Raw genomic sequence first — 26,902 nt, forward strand, 5'->3', positions numbered from 1 at the left:
CAGCTGCAGATCAGCCACCAATCCATCATTGATCAGTTTCAGATCAGTCACCAATCCATCATTGATCAGTTTCAGATCAGCCACCAATCCATCATTGATCAGTTTCAGATCAGTCACCAATCCATCATTGATCAGTTTCAGATCAGCCACCAATCCATCATTGATCAGTTTCAGATAAATCACCAATCCATCATTGATCTTTTTCAGATGAGCCACCAATCCTTCATTGATTAGTTTCAGATCAGTCACCAATCCTTCATTGATCAGTTTCAGATGAGCCATTAATTCTTCATTGATTAGTTCCAGATCAGTCACCAATCCATCATTGATCTTTTTCAGATGAGCCACCAATCCTTCATTGATTAGTTTCAGATCAGTCACCAATCCTTCATTGATCAGTTTCAGATGAGCCATTAATTCTTCATTGATTAGTTTCAGATCAGTCACCAATCCTTCATTGATCAGTTTCAGATGAGCCATCAATCCTTCATTGATTAGTTTCAGATCAGTCACCAATCCTTGATTAGTTTCAGATCAGTCACCAATCCATCAAACATTGCAAAATTCAATATTGCAACTTTCAACATCATTACAAACTTGCTGAAAATCATTTGTTATTATCTTGAAATTATGTAACTTATTTTGATATTTTATTAATGAAACCAATAAATCTCTACATACTTTGTTTTCCGGACTGTAAGTCGATATTTTTTTTCAGCGAAGTGTCAGGCTTGACTTATCGTCCACTTCGACTTATCTAAGAATTTTTCAAGAAAAATGTTCATCGACAATGCTTTTCATTAGATTTGATTTGTTCACTTTCGATTGCTTTAATTCAAAATTTTTGGTAAACTGCAATCAACAAAAACTTCACTCAAACAGTGCAACTGGCAATTGAATACGAACATTATTGATCATTGCCGCTATCCTTTATGAATGAATATGACGATGTTAATAAAAACTCTGGGACTTTGAAACCGTTAAAAGATATGAATAAACTCTATAAGACACGTTAACTAAACTCTTTTTTAACTTGGAAAACATTATCGAGTGTTTTGGAGTAATCAGTCCGTCAATATGTAAAATTTATACCCATTTACGGTATGTTAAAACATTCGCAAGTGGCTCAAATTATAATTAGTTAAGGTGTTATCTAAATGGCTCATTGCAACCAAATTTGCAGGTAACAATTATTTTATTGTATTTGGTAATGCTAGGTAATATTGTTTACTAATTACCGCTCTTAATTATGACCAATTCATCAAACTGATTTCCCACTTATGTCACACATGGCTGCCCACATTTGACATGTTTACGATCTATGGCTTAAGAGCCATTGACATCCCATTCAATAAAAATAATTGAACTCGCGGACAAATTACATTTTAACAAAAACACATATATTTATTTTATTCAGAAATCTTATACTTAGTAACATCGCTGGAATAGTATGCTGTTGAAAACAAACAGCTCAATTCGGATCTCCGCTGACACGTACGATATAAATATGCACACGTCTGAACCTAGACTTATCTGCCGAATTAGACTTATGTATGTTTTCTTCGTCAATTTTGGTCAAATTTAGGCAGTTCTACTTATACACCACATCGACTTATAGTCTGAAAAATACGGTACATATAACTGTTTCCTATTGTTCCATCAGCTTGCTTAAATAAATCTTGTCATTCCAGGCACAGCACCTTACACGGATCTTCCAACATATGAAGTACGAATTGAGGATCACTCACCGATAGATATGTTTGTTATCTCCCTTTATTTCAACGACACAGACAGAGCTGATGAATTCCTAGACTACCAACCTGAGTATGATGGTGACACTTACTTTTACTATGATACCAGGAACAGTATGTATGCCAGTATTTTAAGTAGCAGTCTTTGTAAGAATCATGCAAATTCTGTAAAATATGATAAGCCTTAAAAAAGGTTGCATATTTTTATTTTTGATAGTAAGTTGCTTTATAGGTCTTTATGATGAAATGAATAGTTATTCATTCCAACCTCTCTGCTCCTAGGAGATAATCCACATGGAAAATCCAAGAGTTTCTATTGTAATTTAGTGTCATTTACAGAGTTATCTTCCATAATTTTGAACACTACAGTACATTCTATATAAGTTTTTTCTCCAAAGAACAAGGGTGATATGAAAAGCCACATGTTACTTGTGTTTACTCTGATATTTTAAACAAAATATCAAAGATAGAAATATTTAGGCTTTCATACCATGAATCACATTTTGCATGATTCTTATATGGAGTTTTACTTAACTATTAGGCATTAGTCCTTCTGTCAACACTTCATAGGATAAATATACTCTCACTTATCGAGTATCGATGGTGTATTGGAAATCAACTTGTCCGACCGTCTGTCATCCATCTGTTCCTGTAACTATTGTTGCAATTATGTCAGCTCCCAGTGGATGGATTAATTTCAAATTTGGTGATACTGTCATAGGATTTGAAAGGGAGATAATCCAATTTTGGGTTTGACAAATGAATACATCATAAATGCAAGTCTTCCTAAACTGCTTAAGGGATTTGATGAAGCCTGATAGGAATGTTGGGCATCATATGTAAATGTGCATGAAGGAATAAAGATACTGTTGGAAGACTTCAAAGGGAGATAATACAATTTAAAGGTTTTGTATGGTAAAACCTCATATTAAGTGAAACTCCTTTGATGAAATTTTAAAAGAAGGTTGGATATCATATGTAGATGTGCATGAAGGAATAAAGCTTCTGTCGGAGAACTCAAGATGAAGATTACTGAACTTAAGGGTTCTATATTTAACCTTATTTTTAGTGGGTATTATTTTTGTGAGGTTGCTCACAGTATTTCTAGTTATTTTAGTGCTGTGTTTTCTAAAAAAAAGAATATCCAGTGAAAAAAACATTCCCACAATTCTTATTGAACCAAATTAGAAAGCTTTATTTCTATTTACAGATTCTGTCCATGTGAAAACAACATTACCTCACACTGTTGGTACACCTGAAGTTATTCACATGTTTACTGTCTGGGCTGAAGATTCTTGTTACAACAGGGTGACAGGAACTGTTACCATAACAACATATAATGTGGTTAGTTTCCATGGCAACAGAAAGTATTTGTTACAGTAGGGCCAATGAATTAATCATTTAACAAAAAAATTATTTACCACTGAATAACCAGGTCACATGTTCCAATGTAACAATGATAAGATTTTAATTAAAAAAGGGAATTTCATATTTCGTTACATTTCACTGGTATTGGCATTGTCTTGAAGTGTTACCACAATTTTAGAGGTACCATTGTAAAGCTGTGTTATTTGGCCAAATAATGATATCTATAATACAAAAAAACAACACGTGTCACATGTTGCCAGTCCAACTGCTTGTTTATTTTCAGACTTATGTTTTGTCAAAAAGGTTTTTTTTTTCAGAAGTTCTGATTATTATTTGTGTACATGGTATATAATTTTAAAGCAAAAATTGGGTTTTTATAGTATTTAATTAGGGATATTTCAGAAGAAATGTCGCCATAGGACAGAACCTTGTAAATGTGCTAATGTGGGGGAGGGGGGGGGGGGAATTTGAATTTTTCACATATGACAAAAGTGTTGCATCTTTGTTGTTGATATCCCAAATATTATGGGTATACTGCCCCCAGGACAAACTTTTTTTATGGAATAGCCTTCATAAAATTTGATTTAGATACTTCAAATTTTATCAAAACAGTTACAAGGTTGAACTTATGTCGAGAATAGCTGGAAATTTAAAATTTTAATTCCAGACAATGTTATTATTTTTAAGTAAAATAAGGTGGAATGTGTTTAAATTGAATCCTAAATTATCCAAGAACCTTCCATAATCAGGCAACTTTCTCATTTTATTTATATCAATTTAAGATGGTAGAACCAGGGTAAGGGACATAACTCTTGAAATCAGTGATATGTTTGCTTGACACTCAATTTTCACCAAAGCCTATCAAGCTTTCATTTGAAACAGAATGAGATCAATCAAAAATAAAAATACCTGTTTCTGGTGTAAAACTTTATTATTTTATGCATATGAAAGTGACAGACTAGAGCTAAAAACCTGCTTTATACATGCATCAAAAGTGAATGTTGGGTACATGTATGTCATGAATGGAGAGGTTATTTTGATGAATTGACAAAGGATAATTCATCAGTGGACTAATACTGTCTTTTTTTTTAAATAGTATAATTTTTTGGGCACTCTTTTGCTCTAATTTCTGAAAACTGGCGACAAAAAATGGCAGCTGGCGATTTTTCTGGCGACAGAATTTTGGAAGCCAGAGCAGCCCCTGAATGATTTCTGAGAGTTGTGTCCCTTACCCTAGGTCTACCTCCTTAAATTTATTTTGAAAATTTGAGCTATTGATATCACTTGGCATCCTTTGTAGTCGTCATTATCAATTTCTCAAACATCTTCTTCTCTGAAACCACTGCATGCGTTTGGATGAAACTTAGTGTGTTTGTTCCTTAGGGTATCCTCCACATATGAATGTATAGATTTTTGATCCATTAAATATGGTACCATTATTAAAAATTTAACAACATGCAGCAGTGTTTTTGCATATATCTCCAAAACTGTTAAGTTTAAATAAATTGTAACTGAGGTAAAATTCTTCTGCATATAATGAGATCTATCTGTGATCAAATTTTGGTGAAAATTTGTTGACCCATGTTGGAGTCAATTGCCCTTTTTGAATGTTTTTTGCTGTTTTAGATGTTATTACTTTCAAAAGTCTTCTCCTCAGAAATTACTGTACAGAATTGAATAAAAGTTGATTGTTTTTTGGAGTATCCTGCACAAAATGAGTGTTTTAATTTTTGATCTGTTGAAAAACATGGCCATTGTTACTAAAAATATAACATAGAAGTCAGACAGCAGTTTTTTTGCATATATCTCCAAAAGTGTTAGGTTTAACTGAATTCTGACAGAGTAAAAGTGATCAGCATGATCTATCTATGGTTAAATTTTGGTTGACCCATGTTAGAGTTATTGCCCTTTTTGGACGTTTTTTGCTGGTTTTTGATGTTATTACTTTCAAAAATCTTCTCCTCAGAAACTCCTATACAGAATTCAATGAAAGTAGGTATGATTGTTTGTTAGAGTATCCTGCACAAAATGTTTGTTTGGATGTTTTATACAGGAAAAACATGGCTTTTGTTACTAAAGATAGAAGATACATTGTATGGGTCAAAATACAGTTTGTTGCGAATAACTCAAAAACTGTTGAGAATTTAGCAAAATTCTGATGGAGAGTAATACTGGTATTGTTTACCATCAAAAGACGGACCTGCGCTGAAATTTTCAAAATGATTCATTGCCTGATGTAGGAGTTATTGCCCCCAATACAGACTTTTTTGGTCATTTTTTCAAATGTACAACTTTGAAAATGTTCTTCTCTGAAACCAGTTGTGACAAAATTTAATGAAAGTTGGCATAATTTTAGTGTATCCATCACAAACTTATCATTTAAAATTTTTCATCGGTCAAAAACATGGCTGTCATTACTAAAAATAGAACATAGGGGTCAAATACATTTTTGCTATGTTTTCCTCAACTAATGAAAAATAATGAAGATGAAAGCTACTCATAAGATAAACATGATATTCTGAGTTGACTGTCAGTATTGAAATTATTTTTTAGGCAGCCATTTTCAATGTCGTAGTTTAAAGGTGATGACAAGAGTTTGTTCAGGGCAGCCATTTTCCCACTTATACATGCTTTAATTTTAACGATATTTGGTTTGTACAGTGAACATGGTCTCCTAAGTTGAATGGTGATGATGAAAATGTTGTATAACCATGGTTTAATTTCATTTTATGTTCTTTTTCGGCAAATCTGTACTTGGCTAATGCCCCCTTAGACTGGAATAATAGGGCATAAGGGGACTCAAGCCCAATTTTTTTCCAAAGGTTCTAAAATCATTTACTAGGCATTTCCAACAGTTTACAGTGTCTTAGGTACTCATTTGAACTTACAGCATTCATCAATATATGCTTTTTTCAACATTTTTTGTCAAACATGGTAACAAAGCATGATACCTTTACTTAGTTAATACGGCATGGTTTGCCAGGTAAGTGATCCAGGCTGTTTGAGAAGCTCTTGTTTAAATTTATTTCAGCCTCCATACTTCCCAGAACTGCCTGACAGTGTATATATAGATGACATACAGACGGGAGGACTTTATGACTTCACATACATCGACCCGTCCAACGGAGCAGATCCCATTACCTGTAGTATTGATTCAGTAAATCCTACAACTAATAAGTTCTATTTGAGTGGTAGGTAGCGGCACTTTTCTTTTTGAAAGGTTGAATTAAATTTTGAATCTACATAGAATTATTTCATTTCAATTTGATTTTTTCTTCATTATCATTTAAAGGTCCGTTTGTGCTAATGAAAAATTCAAATTTTATTTTTTTACCAACAGAACTCATGAAAAAAGATCAGACCTGTAGATGTGCATAAAGAAATAAAGCTCCTGTCAGAGGACTCAAAATGCAGATTATTGAACTTAAGTTTTAAAATGAAAAATCTCATCATTTTTTTTATAAAATATAATATCTTAGCCCAAATTTTTGACTTCAAGTTATCTGATTGGTTGAAATTTTAGTTGTGATATTCTTTGGGGTGAGACGGGCATAAATTATGATTACAGTGTAATGTGTTCCAAATGAACATTTCAGTCATATTACACTCAATAATCCAAAAATCTTATGGTTTCAGTATAAATTTAGACCTCTCTTACAATGTTTTGAGTATGCAGTGATATTTGATTTATCTCCCTAATTTTTCTCAGGAACATTTAATTTATCTGCCTTTATTTCAGGACAAACTATTACCTTGAACCCTTCTTTCTCACTGAACAAAGACGTGACAGATGAGTATATCATATTCCTGTCCTGTGAAGACGGGACTCATGTTTCTGAGGGCAGTAACAACGTCACATTTATGATCAGGAGGAACCTTACAGAGTGGGGAATTCCTGAAGGTAAAAGGCAGTTTTTACAGAGAAACCTGTCTAAACTAAATCCTGATTTAACTGTAATTTTGTCTAAATCAAACCCTGATTTGACTTTAAACCTGTCTACACCAATCATCTTTAACCAATCATCTTTAAATGTCCCATTGTTTGTGTCAATACCTTTTAATACCCTCCACTTTGCGTGAGGTATATAGTAATCATAGTCTCTATTCATCATTCATTTGTCTGTCCACACGTTTTTCTTTACAGTTTTCTCAGCAAGTACTTGTCCCAGTCAGTGATTCTTTAAAGTAGTTCTATATAAGTATGCTGTTCTTCATGGTCCAATTTTGGACTGAAGGCATATCAACTTTGTGGATGACAACTTTGTTTATATTTTGATCATACAGTTACTATGGTGATACAGTCCCTGAACCGATCCATCAAATCATTACGCGGATCGGTTCAGGGACTGTATCACCATAGTCCGCGTAATGATTTGACGGATCGATGACCGGTGACCAATCTGATCACAGTTTTGTTATGTAAAATGACGTTAGATCTGTTTGAAATATAAGAAATGTAAAATAAAAATATGAACTGATGTTTAAATCTATTACATTATGTAAATATATGTAAAATTGACAAAGAAAACAATAAAAACTGTAAAATACAATGACTGCTCTGTGGTCACGTGATGTGATCACCGGTTTAATGGATCAGTTTGACGGATCGATGACTGACCGGAAAGTGATCAATGACCGATCGCAATTTTTGTTCAGGTACTGTAACCTGTAATGACCTTTTCTCTGTTGCTGTTTTTTTTCAAGTTACTTTTTCAAGAACAGTCCTTGTTCATATTATTCATTGCATTAATTTGAAACTTAGTAGAAATACAGTGAAACCTGTCTGAATGGAATTCCCTGAATTTGACATCAAAACTTGATTTAAGCAGGTGTTCAGTTTTCCAAGGTTTAAAATACATTTGAATTGATATGATGGAACTCTGAAGTGTCTGGTTTAGATAATTTTATGAATTCAGGGTCTGGTTTAGACAATTTTATGGATTATTCACAGTCTGGTTTAGTCAATTTTATGGATTATTTAGGGTTTGGTTTAGACAATTTTATGGATTATTTAGGGTCTGGTTTAGACAATTTTATGGATTATTATCCAGGGTTTGGTTTAGACAATTTTATGGATTATTCAGGGTTTGGTTTAGACAATTTTATGGATTATTCAGGGTTTGGTTTAGACAATTTTATGGATTATTCTGGGTCTGGTTTAGACAATTTTATGGATTATCCAGGGTCTGGTTTAGACAATTTTATGGATTTTTCAGGGTTTAGTTTAGACAATTTTATGAATTATTTAGGGTGTGGTTTAGACAATTTTATGGATTATTATCCAGGGTTTGGTTTAGACAATTTTATGGATTATTCAGGGTCTGGTTTAGACAATTCTATGGATTATTCAGGGTCTGGTTTAGACAATTTTATGGATTATTCAGGGTCTGGTTTAGACAATTTTATGTATTATTCAGGGTCTGGTTTAGACAATTTTATGGATTATTCAGGGTTTGGTTTAGGCAGAGTTCATTGTTTGATAACAGCCCCGTGCAGGTCCGGGTGTTAAAAAAGAATAGGCCTACAGCAGCGCTAAGCTTGTCGTAAAAGGCGACTAAATAGTGCTCAGAAACCTAGCCGGGGGCTAGGCGCTCTGCCCACAGAGCAACTGGGATGTGTGCCCCAGGTGGTGGAATGGGGTACCCCTGGCATGTTACATGCTGGGGTTGTCAGGCTATAATACGGAAAACCTGACCGCAAACCATAGTGGTGCACCGTGTTGGGAAAGATGCCACATTCCTCGCACGTTAAAGAACCCTGATGTGGTATTCGATAGGAGTAGGAACCTTTGCGTTCCGCCACAGGAGGCTAAATTGCCTGACCTTACCCATCCCCCCTTTTTCTAGTGGCAATCAAAATTTGTCGACCCTATTGTCCTTGTGACCCATCCTTATTTTATCATTTCATTTTCATTTTATCATCCATTTCATGTTCATTGTCTGAATATAGCTGAAATATTGCTGCTCGGACGTTAAACCCCAACAAACAAACATTGTTTGATAACATATGTATAAGCGATTGTAAGAATCAGGCGAAATGGGAAAAATCGGAAACATACGTGTCAAAACCCCATCGATCTGACAATATAATCTTTCGTTATTTGCAAAGACCTAAATTTGAAAAATGAGAAATTTTTTTAATAGAATGTTTGAAAAATGAAGTTTTTGACAGAGATATCACTCTTTAGATTTTAAACATGAAAATTGTTGCACAATGTCTGTTACTTGATGAGGAAACTGTAATATCTGTTTTCTATGAATTTATTTTAAAAATTGCTAACAAAGCTAAAATAAAGGTCTTGTGATAAAAGTGTTCAAAAACAGTTTTTCCTAATCAACTATTCGAGTATAGTATAACCAGCATTCTTTGATAGATTATATAAAACTTTGTGCATATATATTCATTAGAAAAATCTGGCTTCTATAACTAGTAGTTGTCAAGTTCAAAGGTCAAGGTCATATAATTAAATGAGATGTAATCCTTTAAAGAATCTTTACTTCAGTTTTGTTCTCCAACACTTCAGTATACAAGGTCAAAGGTCATATGGTCTAATGAGATGCCATCTCTTGAATCCTTATTTCAGTGTTTCAGTTTAATTATTATATTAATACCACAGAGTGGCTAAAGTTTCCCCTTTTATGTGTACAAGGTCAAAGGTTATATGGTCATTAATGAGATGTAGTCCCTTGAATCCTTTTAGTAGTTCTATTCTCTATTTATTTCAGTGTATTACTATATCAACACAACAGAGTGGTTGATGCTCTCCCTTTCATGTGTACAGGAGAACGAACCATATACTACATTTGCTGGCTACGTGGCACCTCCTGATCCATACATAGTTATTGATGCTGTCCACTATGTATTCTACAATCATGAATGTAACCATAGTGATGCACATGGGGTCAAGGACTTTTGTGAAGGTCAAACATCCTGTTCATTCAACGTGACCAATGCTAATGTTGGAAGTTCCTGTGGAACAGATGATGGAGGCATTGCTGGAATATATGTTGTTCACCATTGTATAAGTTAGTTTAAAAATTGATTTCCTGAAGTCAGTCTTGTTTGCAAAGGTTGTCATGCTACGTGCAGTTATAGTCCTTGAACCGATCCATGCAACAATTTGATGATCACTGATTGATTGATTGATTCCTGATGGATCGATTACCAATGACCAGTATAAACTGATGATTAAATCTATTGCATTATGTAAATATGTGTAAAATTGACAAAGAAAACAGTGGAAACCGTAGAATATATTGACTGCTCTGTGGTCATGTCATGCAATCAATAGTTAAATGGATCTGTTTGAAGGATCAATGATTGATCAGAAACTGATCGGTGATTGATGACCGATCACAGTTTTTGTTGCACAGGTTGGTTCAGGTACTGTATTCTGCATTATCTGTAAACATTTTAATAAAAAGGACTATTTTTTTCATTTGATTTCATGATAACATATTTTACTTTGTTTTTTTTTCTTTCTTTCTTTTTTTTTGTTTTTCTTTCTTTTTGTTGCTTTTAGAGAGCAAAAGAATTTTTTTCTTTAATTTCATAATAAGTAATCTCCCGTCATTTTCTTCAGAGGATGGTGGTTGGACTGAATGGGGAGAATGGGGTGACTGTAGCCGTACCTGTGGAGGAGGGATGAGGAGGAGTAACAGGACATTTACCAACCCCTCACCAAACTTTTTCAGTAAACTGGAAGTGTATCATGATACAATACACTATAAGGACGAAAGATGTAACACATTTGATTGTCCATGTGAGTATAAATGTAATTGTCCCACCGATTCACTGTTGCATTGCGATATTACCAGCTACCATCATGGAATCAATACTGGAATTGTTTACACGATTCTGATCTGATTCTATAATTGCCTATAATTGAAATACAGAAAGTAAACATAAATGTGCTTGAATGGCAACCAGAAGACTTGTCGCTCCACCTGCGGAGTATAAATCTGCTGTGTAGAGGTTTGGTTCCTTTGGTTTCAATGAGGAAGAGTCAATGCAAACAAGATTAAGTTAGTGACTAGGGGTATAACGATATTCTATCAATAATGTTCAGTAACATAAAAGGAGATTTTCTATCAAGTAGGTATCATGTGTATCGTATCTTCAGTCAGGTATCGTGATATCAGATATGTATCGTATTGTCTGGTAATGGAATTTGTTACACCCCTAGTCTCATGCCATAATATGGAAGGGAACAACTAAGGATTACCAGTTCTGTGCAACTCATTTGAAACCCATCAAAGGATTTTGTTCAAATTTTGTAGGATTGTTATTCACCAAATGTAGTTAATCATATTGCACCACCATACTGATTAAACAAATTTTACAGGAGTTAGAGGACTTTTGCTCGACAGATTTTCTTGTGCTGTGATTGACAATTTTTGTGCAAAGCAATCTTGTTTAATAAATTCTCACTAGAGTTGTATGTTTGTTCCTTCTTTTCTATGGAGGGAAGGGGGGGTGGGTGGGCAACACAGCATGATGCAGGGACTTACAAATACTTTTTGCTCAATTGTTCTTTAGTTTGTCTTAATTGTTTGGTTATATTCTTGCCTTATGAGTAATTTTTTAGCTCACCTGGCCAAAGGCCATGCCAGCTATTGCCATCACTTGGTGTCCGTCATTGTAACAGCTATTCAAAACTCTTCTCCTCTGACACTACTAGACCAATTAGAACCAAACTTGGAATGAATGTTCCTTGTGGTATTCTGCATAGAACTAATGTGGGGATTTTTGATCTGTCAAAAAAAACATGGCTGCAGTTACTAAAAATAGAACAAAAGGGTCAGAAAGAAGTTTTTCCCATATATCTCAAAAACCGTTAGGTTTAGGAGGCTTAGCAGAATTCTATGAATTGCCAAAATGAACCTTATTATAAGGCTTACAATAATCTGCATTGGGTCAAAGTTGTCAGATGACTCCTTGTTGGAGATTTTCCCTTGAAAGGTGAAAAATTGTGTTTGTTTTACTGTTTTTAACCATTATCTTAAAAAGTAGGATAGAAAGAAACTTTTAATTGCTGAAATGATCTTTATGATAAGTCCTACAAATGCGTGCAGAGTTCAAAGTTATGGCACAACTCCTTGTCAAGAGTTATTGCCCTTGAAAGGTAAAAAATTATGTTTTAAGTAGATTTCAGCCAATATCTTGAAAACTATAATAGATAAAAAGAAACTTTCAATTGATGAAATGATCCTTATGATAGTCCTACCAAAGTCTTTTTGTGAGTCAAAATTGTTGGACAACTCTTTGTTAAGAGTTATTGCCCTTGAAAGATGAAAAATTATGTTTTAAGCAGATTTCAGCCAATATCTTGATAACTATAATAGATAAAAAGAAACTTTCAGTTGATGAAATGATCCTTATGATATGTCCTACCAAAGTCTTTTTAAGTCAAAATTGTTGGACAACTCTTTGTTAAGAGTTATTGCCCTTGAAAGGCAAACAAAACTTTAAGCAGGTGAGTGATTCAGGCTCCTGGGAGCCTCTTGTAATAGATTGTTGTAGAAGCTAACTAAATAGGATCATTAATGTTTAAACTATGTAATTCCTTTGTTAAATAGATTCTGGTGATGACTGTAGATTAACCAATTTTGAGCCCATCTGCAACAGTTACAGCACAAAAGGCTACCTTACTGTTCTCTATGCCAACTACACCTATGGTTGTGCTTGGAACTATAACACCAAAGATACATGGCACGATGTCACGTCAATTGTACAGAACTACTGTAACGACCATTACGATTGCGTTAAAATGGTTGATGACAATAACCTTGTTTTCTGTAGTACAGACTATGACCATTATTCCTACTTTAATTGGACCGATCGTTACGTTTGTGGAGAGACTGGATGGGACGAATGTACATGGACCAATACATCCATGCTAAATCATCGTTACTTGTCATATTGTGGAATCATGTACTGGGAATATAACTGTACAAGTAAGTCCTGTAATTTATGCACGTACTGTAAATTCAAAAATTATTGAATGCCTTTATTAATTTGATGTTGTAATTAGAGTGATTGTTTTGATTTTAATAAATGTGATTTTGAAAAAAAGTTTTACATTAGTTATGTTAAAAATTCCATAATGTAAGTAAGTGTAAAATGCACAGAGAACAAACATTTCAAGGGCAGATAACTCTGTCCAAAACCTCATTTTGCTAACATTCTATTGAACAATTTATGAGCAAATCCAATGGTGCATAGATCAAATAGTGTTTTTTTTTTTTTGTTTTTTTTTTAAATGGAGAAAGCATCCTTGAGTGATATTTTGTCCGATCAGTGGGGTTTTGACATGCATGGTTCTGATTTTTCTCATTTTGCCTGATTCTTACAAAATTTTACTCTTATTTGGAAAAACCAAGACCAAAGGCTTTGTCAATTGTACTCCTGGTTTTGGAGCTAAGATTTTAGGCTTCCCTAACTATGGTCTCACTTGCACTCTTAACCTTTTTTAACTGACAGGTTTCTGTCCTGATGTCCACTGTTGTACCATGTAAACAACTGTCATTGCCATCACACATCAACTTCCTGTAGAATTATGATTTTAATTGAACAAAAAGAATCTATTTATACAGTACTGTGAAATAACTTATATTCTATGGGTACCAATTTTCGGGAATTTCATCCTTGAATTTATGAATCTGCGATTCAATGATTTGTCTGCAATCCAGGAAAATTGATATCCATGAATAAAAAGTATGTCAGTAGTAGTTAATGTTGAGTTCCATTTTTTGAGTGCTCAAGGGACAGTAGTATTGCATCAGAAACATTGATAATGCCTGGAACTACAGGCAAGGGTATGAAACATTGATAATGCCTGGACCTGCAGGCAAGGGCATGAAACATTGATAATGACCTGGATTTGCAGGCAAGGGCGTGAAACATTGATAATGCCTGGAACTGCAGGCAAGGGCATTATCAATATTGAAGACAATATCACATCCCAAGGGTTGGTAAATTATTTATATCATTATGTCGTCTACATTAAAGCAACCATCAACTGTGTTTATTTCATAGATTAAGTAGCACTCCAGCTAAGAATCATGCAAAATGTGATTCATGGTTGGAAAGCCTATATATTTTTATTTTTTTGTATTTTGTTTAAAATGTTTTGGTAAACAGAAATTAATATATGGCTTTTCATATAAACCTTATGTTCTTGGGAGATAGAAATAATATAAAATGTACTTTAAAATTCAAAATTAAGGGAGATAACTCTGTAAATGACACTAAAATACAATAGAAACCATTGGATTTCAATGTAGATTATGTCCTAAGAGCAGACAGATTGGAATGAATTATTTACATTTCATCATTATAGACCTGTAAAGCAACTTAATAACAAAAATAAAAATGTGTAGCCTTTCTTGGGGTGTATCACATATTACAGAATTTGCATGATTCTTACAAAGACTGCTACTTAATCTGTAGAATGCCCTGAGCATTATCATGTGGTGATGCCCTCTTGACATGTTAACATACATTAATGAATACCACATGACCATGTTTAACCAATAAGAATAGCTCCTTCTCCTCTGATATGAAATGCATGTACCTCATCCTTTCAGAAGAATAAAACTTTTTTTCAGTTCCACAGTGGGCATTATGGGGAGAATGGTCATCTTGCTCGGTAACCTGTGGGCGAGGAATACAGACTAGGACTCGATTATGTGACAATGAGTTTGATACAAAGGATGGATACAACCAACGGTGTAACCAAGCTGGATCAGAACTTCATAACACTGAGGAGAGAGAATGTCCCCTTAAAGGAGCTCAGGAGTACTGTACATGTAGGTACAATATTGTGCATGGTAAATTTTATCCCACTGAATTTTTGGTTCCAATATAACAGATGTAGCATATTTGTTTTAGATCAACAATGGATGGTGCAGAAAATTCCCCAACAATTCAACCAATCTTTTGCTCAAATTAAAGAGTTATCTCCCTTTTTTCTATGAATTTTGATACTTTCTATGTAATATTTTTCTCTTTAATCGTTGAAGTAAATAAAAAACAAACTTTCAACTTTGAGATAGGATGCATTTGTGATATGAAATGGGTAAAAAACAAAATTTGTCATGTGCCAGCCACTGCCTGGTTTTTGCACATTGTTGTATGGACTCCCTCTTGGTGAATATTATATTTTCTTGGGTTGATAAATCAAGACAGCAACTTACATCAAAGTAATTTTCACAAGCCAGTGGTGAATACAATATTTTTTTAGAGTTTATTAAGCATGATCATGAATTCAGGGATTATTTTACAAGGTCTACAAACAAAGCAGAAATTGGCAAAATTGGAAGTAAATATATATTTAAAAAAAAAAGGAATCATAACGGTAAAAGTCTGGATCTAAAAGAGCGGAATTCAGCTAAATGTGGAAAAAATATTATCCCTGTGAATTACATGTACCAAAGCCCTTAAAGCAGGTTTTTTGAAAGAGTAATCAATGGGAACCAAGGTTATAGCAGTAATCAAAAGAATGTAATCCAGGGACAAAGACCAGACATGGAAAACAGACATGTACAACAAAGAACATAAAGTAAATAAAATCATACATACAAAGTAACAAAAGCAAATGAGCAACTCGGACTCCACTAAAAACTGGGAGCATGGACCAGGTGCACCGGTAGAGTAAATGTCCTCCACTTTTCTAAAAGCACCCACCAAGTTGCTCATAAAAAGTCAAGTCTTGGGTAGTCAAAAGAGGAAAGGAAAACTATGACACATTGAACAAATTAGTTTTCAGATGGATACATCGTAACGATCCACAAGTTCATGATGACAACCATAAAACTTCTGTAGTAATGACTTCAACATAACCCTGTTCCAGAAGCCTATTTGTTATAATTCTAACGCGATACAAAAAGTCTGCATAGTTTCGGCAAGCTCTGGCATAACGTATGAGTTGTGATATGAACACTCCATACGCAGGTGCTGAAGGGATGTAACGCCACAGATGAAAGGAAAGTTGACAATTCTAAATGAAAAGTCATTATGTTTTTCGTAAAGTTTGGTCAGTAGTTTGTACTAAAGAATTTTTTTAAGAAAACACCATATCTTACAACAAATATTAAACCAAAAAAAAAAAAAACGTTTTAAAAATTATGAATATCTTTTTTATGTTGATTGTTAACAGATGTAGGTAGTAATTTAGTTTCATTATTACAATAAAAGTAAATGATTTTTAATTTTTTTTAAATCCTTCACAATGCACAGTACAAAATGCTGACACACTTAAGCCTGAAATATTGCATACACAAAACATGCAAACAGGAAGCCAATATATCTGCAAAAACAGTAATATGGAATGTCTTAGAAGATATACAAAATTAGGTCCCTGAACCAATCTGCACAAACTTTTGAATGTAAATTTAAGGTTTTTCATGTGAACAAATATAATATGCTGCTTCTTTTAACATGCTTAAATTCACATTTTGTATTTCATGAAAAAGCAAATTTAAAAGAAAAATTAATAATTTTATGTCTAAATCTATATCATTAGTAAATTTATGTAAAAAAATATAATTGATTAAAATATAATTGATCAGCAGTCACATGATATAAGACAGAATTAAACCAGCACTGATTGTACAGATTTTTTTGACAGATTGATGACTGAATGATGAACAATGACGGATTGCTATTATAAATACATGGATCAGTTCAGGTACTGTATGTACAAGTAAACATATTTTGATGTTGAAAGTTATCAAAGACTTTTATTTTACTTTTTCAGATTGTGGTACGAATACATACCATACTTATACAAACTTGGTGAATAACTACAATTTCTACAGTTATGATACAACACCAGGTGAGTAAAGCAATTAAAATGTAACTTGAATGTAGAAAAAAATCTTTTTATAGATTTATCTCTTCAAAAAGTTTTGAGTTTTGGGAACAACTTTTAACTCATTTTCAATCAAAGTCTATGTAGTGCTTTCAGTACTTTCATTTTCTTCCAGGACATTTTTTTCTCATTTTCAATCAAATTCCCTGCTATGACTTTCAGTACTTTTATTCCTTTTTTCAGGAGACTTTCTTTCATTTTTAATCAAACTATTTAAGTACTGTCAGTATGTTGATTTTCTTCCAGGGAATATTTTCCTTTTCAACAGTCCTGTAGACCAGATAACTTGTTGTGGAAAGATTAAACAGCTTATACTGATGGCAAAGCATGCTGGGACTGCTAGGTTCTTGATTTGGAGAAAAACCAACAGACCAGGACACAATGAGTACTATGAAGTTGCATCCTTCTTCCAATTCAATGTAAATGGTAAGTAGAAACAAAATTAGAGTCATTTTAAAGCTATTGAATAATAAACAGAGGTGTATTTTTTTCCAAAAAATATTATCTGCGTCATGATGTTACAACAATCAAAACTGCTGGCTATTTCCACTACAATAAAAAATAACCTCAGATGTAGAAAGGAGAATTTCTACTTGAAAAAATTGCTGGAATTGTAGTCAAATGCGACTAAATATTTCTATCCACCAGGTGGCACTAAAAAATTTGGTTAGAAATCACCAGAAATGAATAATAATAACTCTAGATCTTGTCAAGAATTTTGGCGAGAAGCTAGGAAAAAAAGTAATGGTAAAAATTTCAACCAATAAAACTTTAATTGTAGAATCAGATTGAACAAATTCCAGACAGATTCTTTCACCTGGTGCCTCCGAGGTTTTTCTTTTGTGTAACAAGAAAGGCTGAGGAGTTCTGATTGAATGTTACAGTGTACAGTACCTGAACCTACCAGTATCTGTGCAGCTATAATTGAGATCGGTGACCAATCAGTTTCTGATCAGTCATTGAACATCAAACCAATCCGTAAAACTTGTGATCGCTTTAAATGATCACTGAGTGAATATTTTATAGATTTTTTTGTTTTGTTTGTTAATTTTTACACATAATTACATAATGAAATAGATTTAAAAATAAATTAATTACTTTAATACATTATTTTTTAAGAAAATATGATAAGTGGATTTAATATCTTAAATTTAAGATGAATTTAATATGGGATAATATTGGATTTGTTACAATGGAAATTTTAAAATTTACATGAACCGATCATTCATCATTTTACATAACAAAAATTTGATCAGATCAGTCACAAGTCATTGGTTATCAATCTGTCAGCAGTCATTCAGTCAGCGGTCATCATTTCATCAAATAATTGTGCAGATGGGTTCAGGGACTGCAACACATGCTTCAACAAACTAAATATTTTGTCAAAAGTTATGATACGATTAGGTTAAATTTTTCGAATATTTTTATGTAACAGTCAGGAGGTGATTTTTGCATGTCAAAAACCCACGGAATTCAGTTTTATTTCTTGTTTAAAAACCATTATAAATCACACAACCAGTCTTAGTTTTTCATTCTGGGGTTGCACTTTTGAGATCAAATTTAAATAGATAGTATATAAAATTAGCACTTTGAAAGAGTTATGGTTATTGATTTGGTTTTATTTGGTTGATTTTAGTGGTAGAATAAAGTGTAGTTTTCTCAAAAGTAAGATCTAAATACAGAAAGGACTATTGTAACATAAAAATATAGTATACATATATGTAGACCAAAAAAGCATGGTCTCATCCGTGGGTTTTTCTACACCATGAATCACTTTACCATAGGCAATGTCTGAATTTCATATGGACTGGTACCTAAGTTGTCAACACATGTGACCACAATCTGATACAAATAAAAATGTAAATGGAATCAAGTGGGTTTTTTTTTCACAAATTTGGCAAAAATTACACATTTTACAGGTTGGTTGGCAAAGTAAGCACACATTACTCTAATTATATCAAAAACAAAGAAGATTTGACAAAGTTTATTTTCAGAGACAAATTTCATGTTAACTTAACATGATCATTTACTGTTGATGTAACAAAATTGACCCCTGAAAAATTTCACAGTTTATAGCAAGTGATTACATTCATTCAAGTATAAATTATGTGTTCATTAGAGTTTCTTAATAGTTTGGTTTTTTTTGTTTTGTTTTGGTTTTTAGCTGGTTACCAAACAATAAACATTCCATCTGCTCAAAGACCTACTATAGTCCCTGGTGATTTACCTGGAATGTAAGTACAATTTCTCAATGCTTACTTCTTGAATGGTGGCTACTTGTGATATCACATTGTGGATGATGTGAAACAGTTTTTACAAGTTTTATGCAATGGCAGTTATTGTGCGACTGTGTACGCATTGTTTATAAATTCTGATTGGTTGAAAGCAATGCTCTTACATTTCACTTGTTGTTTCCCAGTAATAGACAAACAATTGGTAGAATATGCTAATGTCAAGCAGTGTTATTCTAAAGGAATTATATAGAAAGACCTTTAAGTACTTCTCCGTCTAAGAATTAGGCAAAATGTGTATAAGGTGTGGAACATGAAGAAAAAAAAACATAGAGATTATATTGCATTAATCAAGTATTTATACCTGATAAACTCCAGTGATAACCATCAAAGTGTTTGTAAAATTTCCCTTTTTAAGATATTGATAGGTCAAATTTAGTTGAAATGCACTATGAAGAAATGGCGGGAAAACTTTCCTGTACTTTTTCATTATATCAGCAGTCAAAAAATATCAGAGTTGCTTTAGGATAAATTTAAATACCTTTTCAGTTGTTTTCTAGATGTATTGAATATATTTGAGGAAAAAAGACCAAATTGAGAAAAATGACATGCCACCCATTGTCTGATTCTTATACAGAGTGGTACTTAATAATATTAATTAGTAATTAGGAGTTATTGCCCCTTATACAACTTCAACTGAATAGGTGAGAATATCAGGCTCTTTAGAGCCTACATAGTTTATTTTTGCAATAATTATTGTACATTTAATTGATATCCTTTTCAGATATTACTATGGTAACCAGATTTTAGGTTACGAGACCTGTGACAAAGAATATGACCCCTCGACCAATAATAAAATCTTCTTCAATCCAAATTTATGTCCGACTAAAACCTATAAAGTGACAGCTGACAATGTACCACAAAGAGGAAATTACTTCAAGTGGAATACAACACAGTTAACTCCAATTGAAGAACGAGTTTATGCAATACGCTATGTCACAACTCTAAGTAAGTGTCTGGCTTGCTATTACTAATTTGGTTTATAAGATGTCACAACTCCAAGTAAGTTTTTGGTTGATAGGACTTTTATTTGGTTATAAGAAGATATTTCACAGCTCCATGTAAGTGTCTGTCTGTTATAACTTTATCATGAAGTATTTATGCTCTGCAATGGTACAACACCAAGTAAGTGTTGTGCTGCTGTTACTAATTTGATTGTAATAGTAGTTTCTACTTACAAATATGTCATTAACTCATTGTAAAATTCTTGTTGCAAATATTAATTTGATGGTAAAATGATCTGTGATATGTCACAATTCCTTGGAAATATTTGTTTTTTTTATGCTAATCTGATTGTATTAAAGGATTATTGAAGCTCTGAGATATATGTAACATCTCCGAGGAAATGTCTTCTGTCTCATATTAGATTATGTCTTTTAAACATTTCTAAATGATATAAATTTGGTATTCACTTACATTCTCAATCTTGGCATTCACCAATTTACTGCAATTTAGATTGAACTGGTACCAATTCCAATTTTTTTTTATACTTACACTATCAAATTCATTACTATGAAAATAATAATTTTAGCTCTTTTTGCCATTATTGTCAAATCAGTGTAAAAATAATGCCAGTAAAAAATTTGTTTTATCTTATGAGAACTATTTTTAAAACTTCAAAAATTCATACCCAGAAAATTTGCATTGGAAAAAATGTGTGAAAACTTTAAGTTTCAAGGTAAACTTGCACATTCTGATAAAGGAGTTGCTTTTCAATTTGTCACATTGCTAATACAATGCTTCTGTTTTCCAGATATCGGCCCCTCCTTTCACACGGGTAGTGTATCAATCCCAGATAATACCCCTATAGACTCTCACGTTATTGATTTTGACGTTAGAGATGAAGACCATGGTGACATGTGGTATGACTGGGGTTTGGATTATGGTCATACATATTTCTATCTAGACACAAACAAAGGTATAAGGATTATCTCCCCTAAAGAAGAGGCTTTATTTTTCCATCGAGAAACCAGGCAATTTTATGATATGCATGGCACATTGTAAATTGTATCTCACCGATTTTTTTGTTTCATTGAAGTATTTATATTATATATATGTCAAATAGTACAAAAGATTGTTTTTAAAGTGACGAAGGATGGCTCAGAAAATAATTTAAAAGATTTTAAAAATTTAAAGTTCAGAAAGGATCCAAATTTTGCACAAAATAAATAGTTGTCTCCCTTTTTCAATGAATTACAATACTTTCTATGTAATTTATTTCTCTTAAACCTATGTATTTAATCAAAAACCAACATTCAGCTTTGAGAAACAATGCATTAGCAATATGAAATGAATAAAAATATTGACTTATAGTCCTGGAAATACAGTATAAGCTCTAAAACTAAAATATTTGAAAAAAAAAATAAATGAAAAAAATGAAAAAAATATAAACCACGAACAAGTGGAAACTGTAACAGTATGATTTCATTCAAATAATTTTTTATGAAAGGATGCACATTTCAGGGAATCCATGTGCACTTGTTCATCTTCAAATGGTCTTTTGGAAGATTTTTAATGGCTGCTATATAGTGGGCGAGAGATCTTTTGAGGTGGTAGTTTTTATCCTCCCATGTCAGTGTCACATTCTTTATTGGAGACAGAGCTTGAATTTGGAAGAGTTAACAAGTATGGCATATTTTCAGGAAATTGAGTTTTGACAAGTTTTGTGATTGTATGTGTCAGCACAGGTAATGAATCTTTACAAATTGTTCTACTTGATTTTTTCATTGTTTACAGAAAGTGTCCAAGTAAAGATTAAGTTGCTCCACGAAGTAGGAACCAAGTATCACTACTACACGTACACTGCCTGGGTTGAGGACTCTTGTCATAACAGAGTTACAGGAACTGTTACCATAACAACATACAATGAAGTAAGTCTTCGTGCCAGAACAAAGTAATATGCTCTGTTACCATAACATCATATAATGAAGTAAGTTGTCATGGCAACATAACATCCTTGCCTGAACAGAGTAACAAGTTTTGTTGCCATAACATCATACAATGAAGTAAGTCGTCATGGCAACATAAGATCCTTGCCTGAACAGAGTAACAAGCTTTGTTGCCATAACATCATACAATGAAGTAAGTCGTCATGGCAACATAACATCCTTGCCAGAACAGAGTAACAAGCTCTGTTGCCATAACAACATACAATGAATAAGTCATCATGGCAACATAACATCCTTGCCAGAACAGAGTAACAAGCTGTGTTGCATAAAAACATATAATGAAGTAAGTCATCATGGCAACAGGTCATCCTTGTCAGAAATGACTAACAAGCTCTGTTGCCATAACAACTTACAATGAAATAAGTCATCATGGCAACAGGTCATCCTTGTCAGAAATGACTAACAAGCTCTGCTGCCATAACAACTTACAATGAAATAAGTCATCATGGCAACAGGTCATCTTTGTCAGAACGGAGTAACAAGCTATGTTGCCATAACAACATTCAATGATGTAGATTTTCAGAACAGCAAAAATCTCTATTATTATATTTATGTAATAGACAAGAATTAAAATCTTTACACTGAGAATCAAAGACAATTATACAACTTTAGTTTCTTCTAAGGCCATAATTAGGCAAACATAGATTTTCATTACCCACTTGACACCAAAATCCTTGCTCAATACAGAAAAAGGAAGTAATATGTTACCTTGAATCTTATTGCCCACAACATAAAAAGGAAGTAATATGTTACATTGAATCTCATTGCTCATAACATAAAAAGGAAGTAATATGTTACATTGAATCTCATTGCTCACAACAGGAAAAGGAAGAACTATGTTACCTTGGACTTCATTAGTTTTCTTAACTTCTTTCTTCTACTGCATTGTGGGTATTTTTTGCTTAATTTCTTGTCTTAATTGCTGTATGAATAGTGGTATTAAGTAGTTGTCCTTGTAAGAATCATGCAAAATTCTATGAAATGTGATACACCTCAAAAAGGCTACATATTTTTATTTTTGATATGAAGTTGATTTATGGGTCTTTACTATTAAATGTGTATATATTCATTCAAATCTGCCTGCTCTTAGGAGATAATCAACATTGAAAATCTAATAGATTCTACTGTATATTGAGTTTCATTTACAGAGTTATCTCCCTTAATGTTGAATCTACAGTGCATTATATATAATTTGTATCTCCTAAGAGCATGGGGTTTTTTTTTTGTTATGAAAAACCGAATGTTTATTTCTGTTTACTATGACATTTCAAACAAAATATCAATAATAAAAATATGTAGGCATTTTACCCATGAATCACATTTTGCATGATTCTTAGCTGGAGTACTACTTAAATTTTATCTGTCTTTATCTTTAACATCAGTAGATACGGTCTACTGGAGATCACTGTGAAATTTTTGCAATACCCCAGACCTCATGAATATATTGAAAATTCGAACTTTTGAAAATTTTCTGCTTTACAGTATATTTAGCCAACTCATGGTAATCAGTGACTTGGATTTGCCTAAAACCCATTGTCTATACCTTGCCCTTGGATTTCCCTTACACCTGTTGTTTATATTAAGCCACCAGTGTTCATTGACTTGAATTCTCCTTACACTTGTTGTTCTGTATTTAGCCACCTGTATTCAATGACCTACCAGGAGCAGTAAACATCTCAGAACTACAATGGGGTGGAGAAGTTTTCACCTTTAACCTGACTGATCCAGACAATGATGAAATGACATGGTACATCACTGACACCAGTCCAAATACCAACTTCTTCTATCTGGAAAGTATGTTCAGTGAAACCTGTCTAAACCAAACAAAAACCTGTATAACCTGAACACCTGTCTAAACCAAACACTGCCTAAACTAAACTGTTTAGACAGGTGCGTTGAAACATGCACTCAGTGACAAGTTTAAGATAAAATAATCTACATGATTATTTAAATCTACATTTTTTTTTAATATAACATTTTACATTTACATTTTTTAAATATGACAATTTACATTTACATTGGTCACATTAGAGACACTACAAGTACGGTATCATTTCTTCCAAACCAGCTTAGTATACATTATGCACAACTTTTGAGGGCTTTTTTTTAGCATGTTAGTTTACTAAAGTACCAGTGTACCTTAATAGCAAGCTGCATTTTTGCTGTTTTTTTTTCATCTTGGTAAATAATTTTTACATTTTTTTTAATATGGCAATTGACATCTACATTTTTTTAGATAAAACAATCTACAGCTACATTTATTTGTTTAGATATGACAGTATATCTCTATGGTTGGGCAGACCTGGACTTTGATACCATTAATCAGTATGTTATTACTCTCCATGCCGATGATGGTACAGAAACTACTGATGCTACACTTACAGTGGATTTAATAGAACATATTGTACTGTATCCAAGTAAGTATGAAGGAATGGGTTCATTATGGTATAGATTTTGCCTCGCATTATTGACACTTGACGCAGTGTACATACAGTCCCTGAACCGATCCGGGCAACTGTACTGTTTGACGATTGGATGACCCCTGATTGATTGATCGCTGACGGATCAATAGCCGATATGATCACAGTTTTGTTATGTAAAATGACCGATGAACAGTTCATGTAAATTTGAGAATTTTCATTGGAAGGAATCCACCATAATACCATAATACATCTACCTTAAATTTAAGATATTAAATGCACATAAATGTAATTTGTCAAAAATGAAACAAATATGAAATAAAAGAAATCAATTGATTTTTTAATTAATTGCATTAAGTTAATTTGTGTAAAAATTGACAAAGTAAACAACGTAATCCATAAAGGATCGATTACTGATCAGAAACTAATCGGTGATCGATGACCAATCGCTATTATAGTTGCCCAGATCGGATCAGGTACTGATACATGGATTAATAATCACATTTGGTTAATTAATTATATTTATTTTGAAGTAGCACAAAGTTGCTTGGACTTATAGGGTTACCTTTGTATACAGATTTCTGAATGCATTGTCTGTTCTTTGGAAATCTTTGGCATTTAATTCTTGTTTGACTGTACACCCCACTCAATAAGTGGATGTTGTATTGGAATCATTATTTTTGTCCATCTGTCAGAATTTTGTCGCAAAAATCTTGCCTCCCAAAATATGGAACAATTTCAAATTTGGTGTGTGGCTTTATAAATTTCAGTCCAGTCAATAATGACATTTCATTTATGGAATGCCAACGGTAGGTTGTGACTATAAAAATGTGGTTAAGAGATACATGTATATTATAATATAGTGTTTGGAAACACAAATCTTGTGCAGATGCTGAACCTGAGAAAGCATGCTATGTACTACACACAGCCCCACTAAATATACATTGAACAATTACACCTCACAATTAACAGATGCTGTTTTCTCAGTTAATCTTTTAAAATAACATGTCACTTTCATTAACTTGTAACACAAATTAACTCAATAACAACCAGTACATTACAATTGCGAACTTCCTAATGTTACATTTGCAAACTTTTTGAAAATATTCACCTTTATATTGCTTTAGCCATGCCGCTGGGATGAAAGTAGGATTACAAGTAGGATATATAGCACTATTGAATTTGTTGAAATTCGAAAACATAGAAATATGCATTTAGCCAATGAAATGTGAAAGAGTGATCACACCACATATCTGAACTGTTATATAAATATTTATATAAAGTCTATACAAAATTTTATAATTTATATCATTTGGTTCGGAAATGTTAAGTTTACATATGGTTCACAGATGTAATAAAGAAAGTTCGCAAATGTAAAATGTATTGCTCCTCAACCCACAACAGTTAAAACACAATTGACAATGTCATAATAGTAAAAAAGAATTAAAAAAAAACAAAATTTAAATAAAAGAAAATAATAAAAATAAATAAAGCAAGTTCAAAGGAGAGTGAAAATTGACATGATTTATTTTAAAAAGGAATACATTACAAGTACGTATAATATAGTTCTAAATCTATTTATGACGATAAACAAAGATTTTTCAAAAAAAATGTCATACTGTCAAGATTTTCAATTTATCTCTAATACAATTTTAAATATCTATACATCAAAATGTAGAATAAGTATAAGCTTTAAGAATATGATGAACATTTTTGACAGACATTAAACACATTTCAGATATATTATGTTTTGTTACCGCACCCTCCTAAAAAACGACAAATCATGTAACAGAATAAGTCCATCCTGTCAAGATTTTCCAATCTAACTGACTCAAAATGAAATGATTTTTATATCAAAATGTGCCTATTACTATAAACTTTAAAAAAACTGAAGTAAACATTATTTGACAGACGTGACGCATTATATCAATAATGAACTTTATTCATTGGCATGTCCCACTTTTTATCACCATTTTCTCATCAGAAAAAATTCGTCCTGTCAAGATTTTCACTTTATTTTTTGATATTTTCCAAAATACTTATAACCAATTTAAAGCACTTTTATTTTTTGTTAGAAATCATTTTAAATTTTTGAATTTCACAGAGTGAAACAAAAGTTATAGACAAAAAAGTATCAAAAAATGCTGGTCCTGTTTTTTCTCATCCTGTTTTAAGACCAACCCATTCAATTTCCGTTCTGAACAGCAGCGCCGCCTATTGTCTTCCAATCCCAAGGGTCATCTGTTGTCAT

General features: G+C 32.8%; 1 protein-coding gene across 2 annotated transcripts in view; it reads left to right on the forward strand.

Annotated features, from left to right (window-relative positions):
* LOC148597980 (uncharacterized) overlaps window positions 1-26,902 on the forward strand; it is a 124,042-nt gene that overhangs the window by 73,822 nt on the left and 23,318 nt on the right. For both annotated transcript variants that reach the window (XM_088560286.1, XM_088560287.1), the window contains exons 36-51: window positions 1,692-1,865; window positions 2,962-3,095; window positions 6,151-6,310; window positions 6,859-7,020; window positions 9,845-10,144; window positions 10,702-10,881; window positions 12,698-13,075; window positions 14,729-14,929; window positions 16,879-16,956; window positions 17,239-17,418; window positions 19,157-19,226; window positions 20,008-20,231; window positions 21,037-21,201; window positions 22,020-22,153; window positions 23,869-24,025; window positions 24,502-24,648. In XM_088560286.1, coding sequence (XP_088416412.1) covers window positions 1,692-1,865; window positions 2,962-3,095; window positions 6,151-6,310; window positions 6,859-7,020; window positions 9,845-10,144; window positions 10,702-10,881; window positions 12,698-13,075; window positions 14,729-14,929; window positions 16,879-16,956; window positions 17,239-17,418; window positions 19,157-19,226; window positions 20,008-20,231; window positions 21,037-21,201; window positions 22,020-22,153; window positions 23,869-24,025; window positions 24,502-24,648 — 2,844 coding nt within the window. The remainder of the gene's footprint in view (window positions 1-1,691; window positions 1,866-2,961; window positions 3,096-6,150; window positions 6,311-6,858; window positions 7,021-9,844; window positions 10,145-10,701; window positions 10,882-12,697; window positions 13,076-14,728; window positions 14,930-16,878; window positions 16,957-17,238; window positions 17,419-19,156; window positions 19,227-20,007; window positions 20,232-21,036; window positions 21,202-22,019; window positions 22,154-23,868; window positions 24,026-24,501; window positions 24,649-26,902) is intronic.

Source organism: Perna viridis, chromosome 14 (assembly GCF_037379345.1).
Source record: "Perna viridis isolate PV_CMFRI_1.1 ecotype Kerala chromosome 14, ASM3737934v1, whole genome shotgun sequence".
Classification (NCBI taxonomy): Eukaryota; Metazoa; Mollusca; class Bivalvia; order Mytilida; family Mytilidae; genus Perna; species Perna viridis.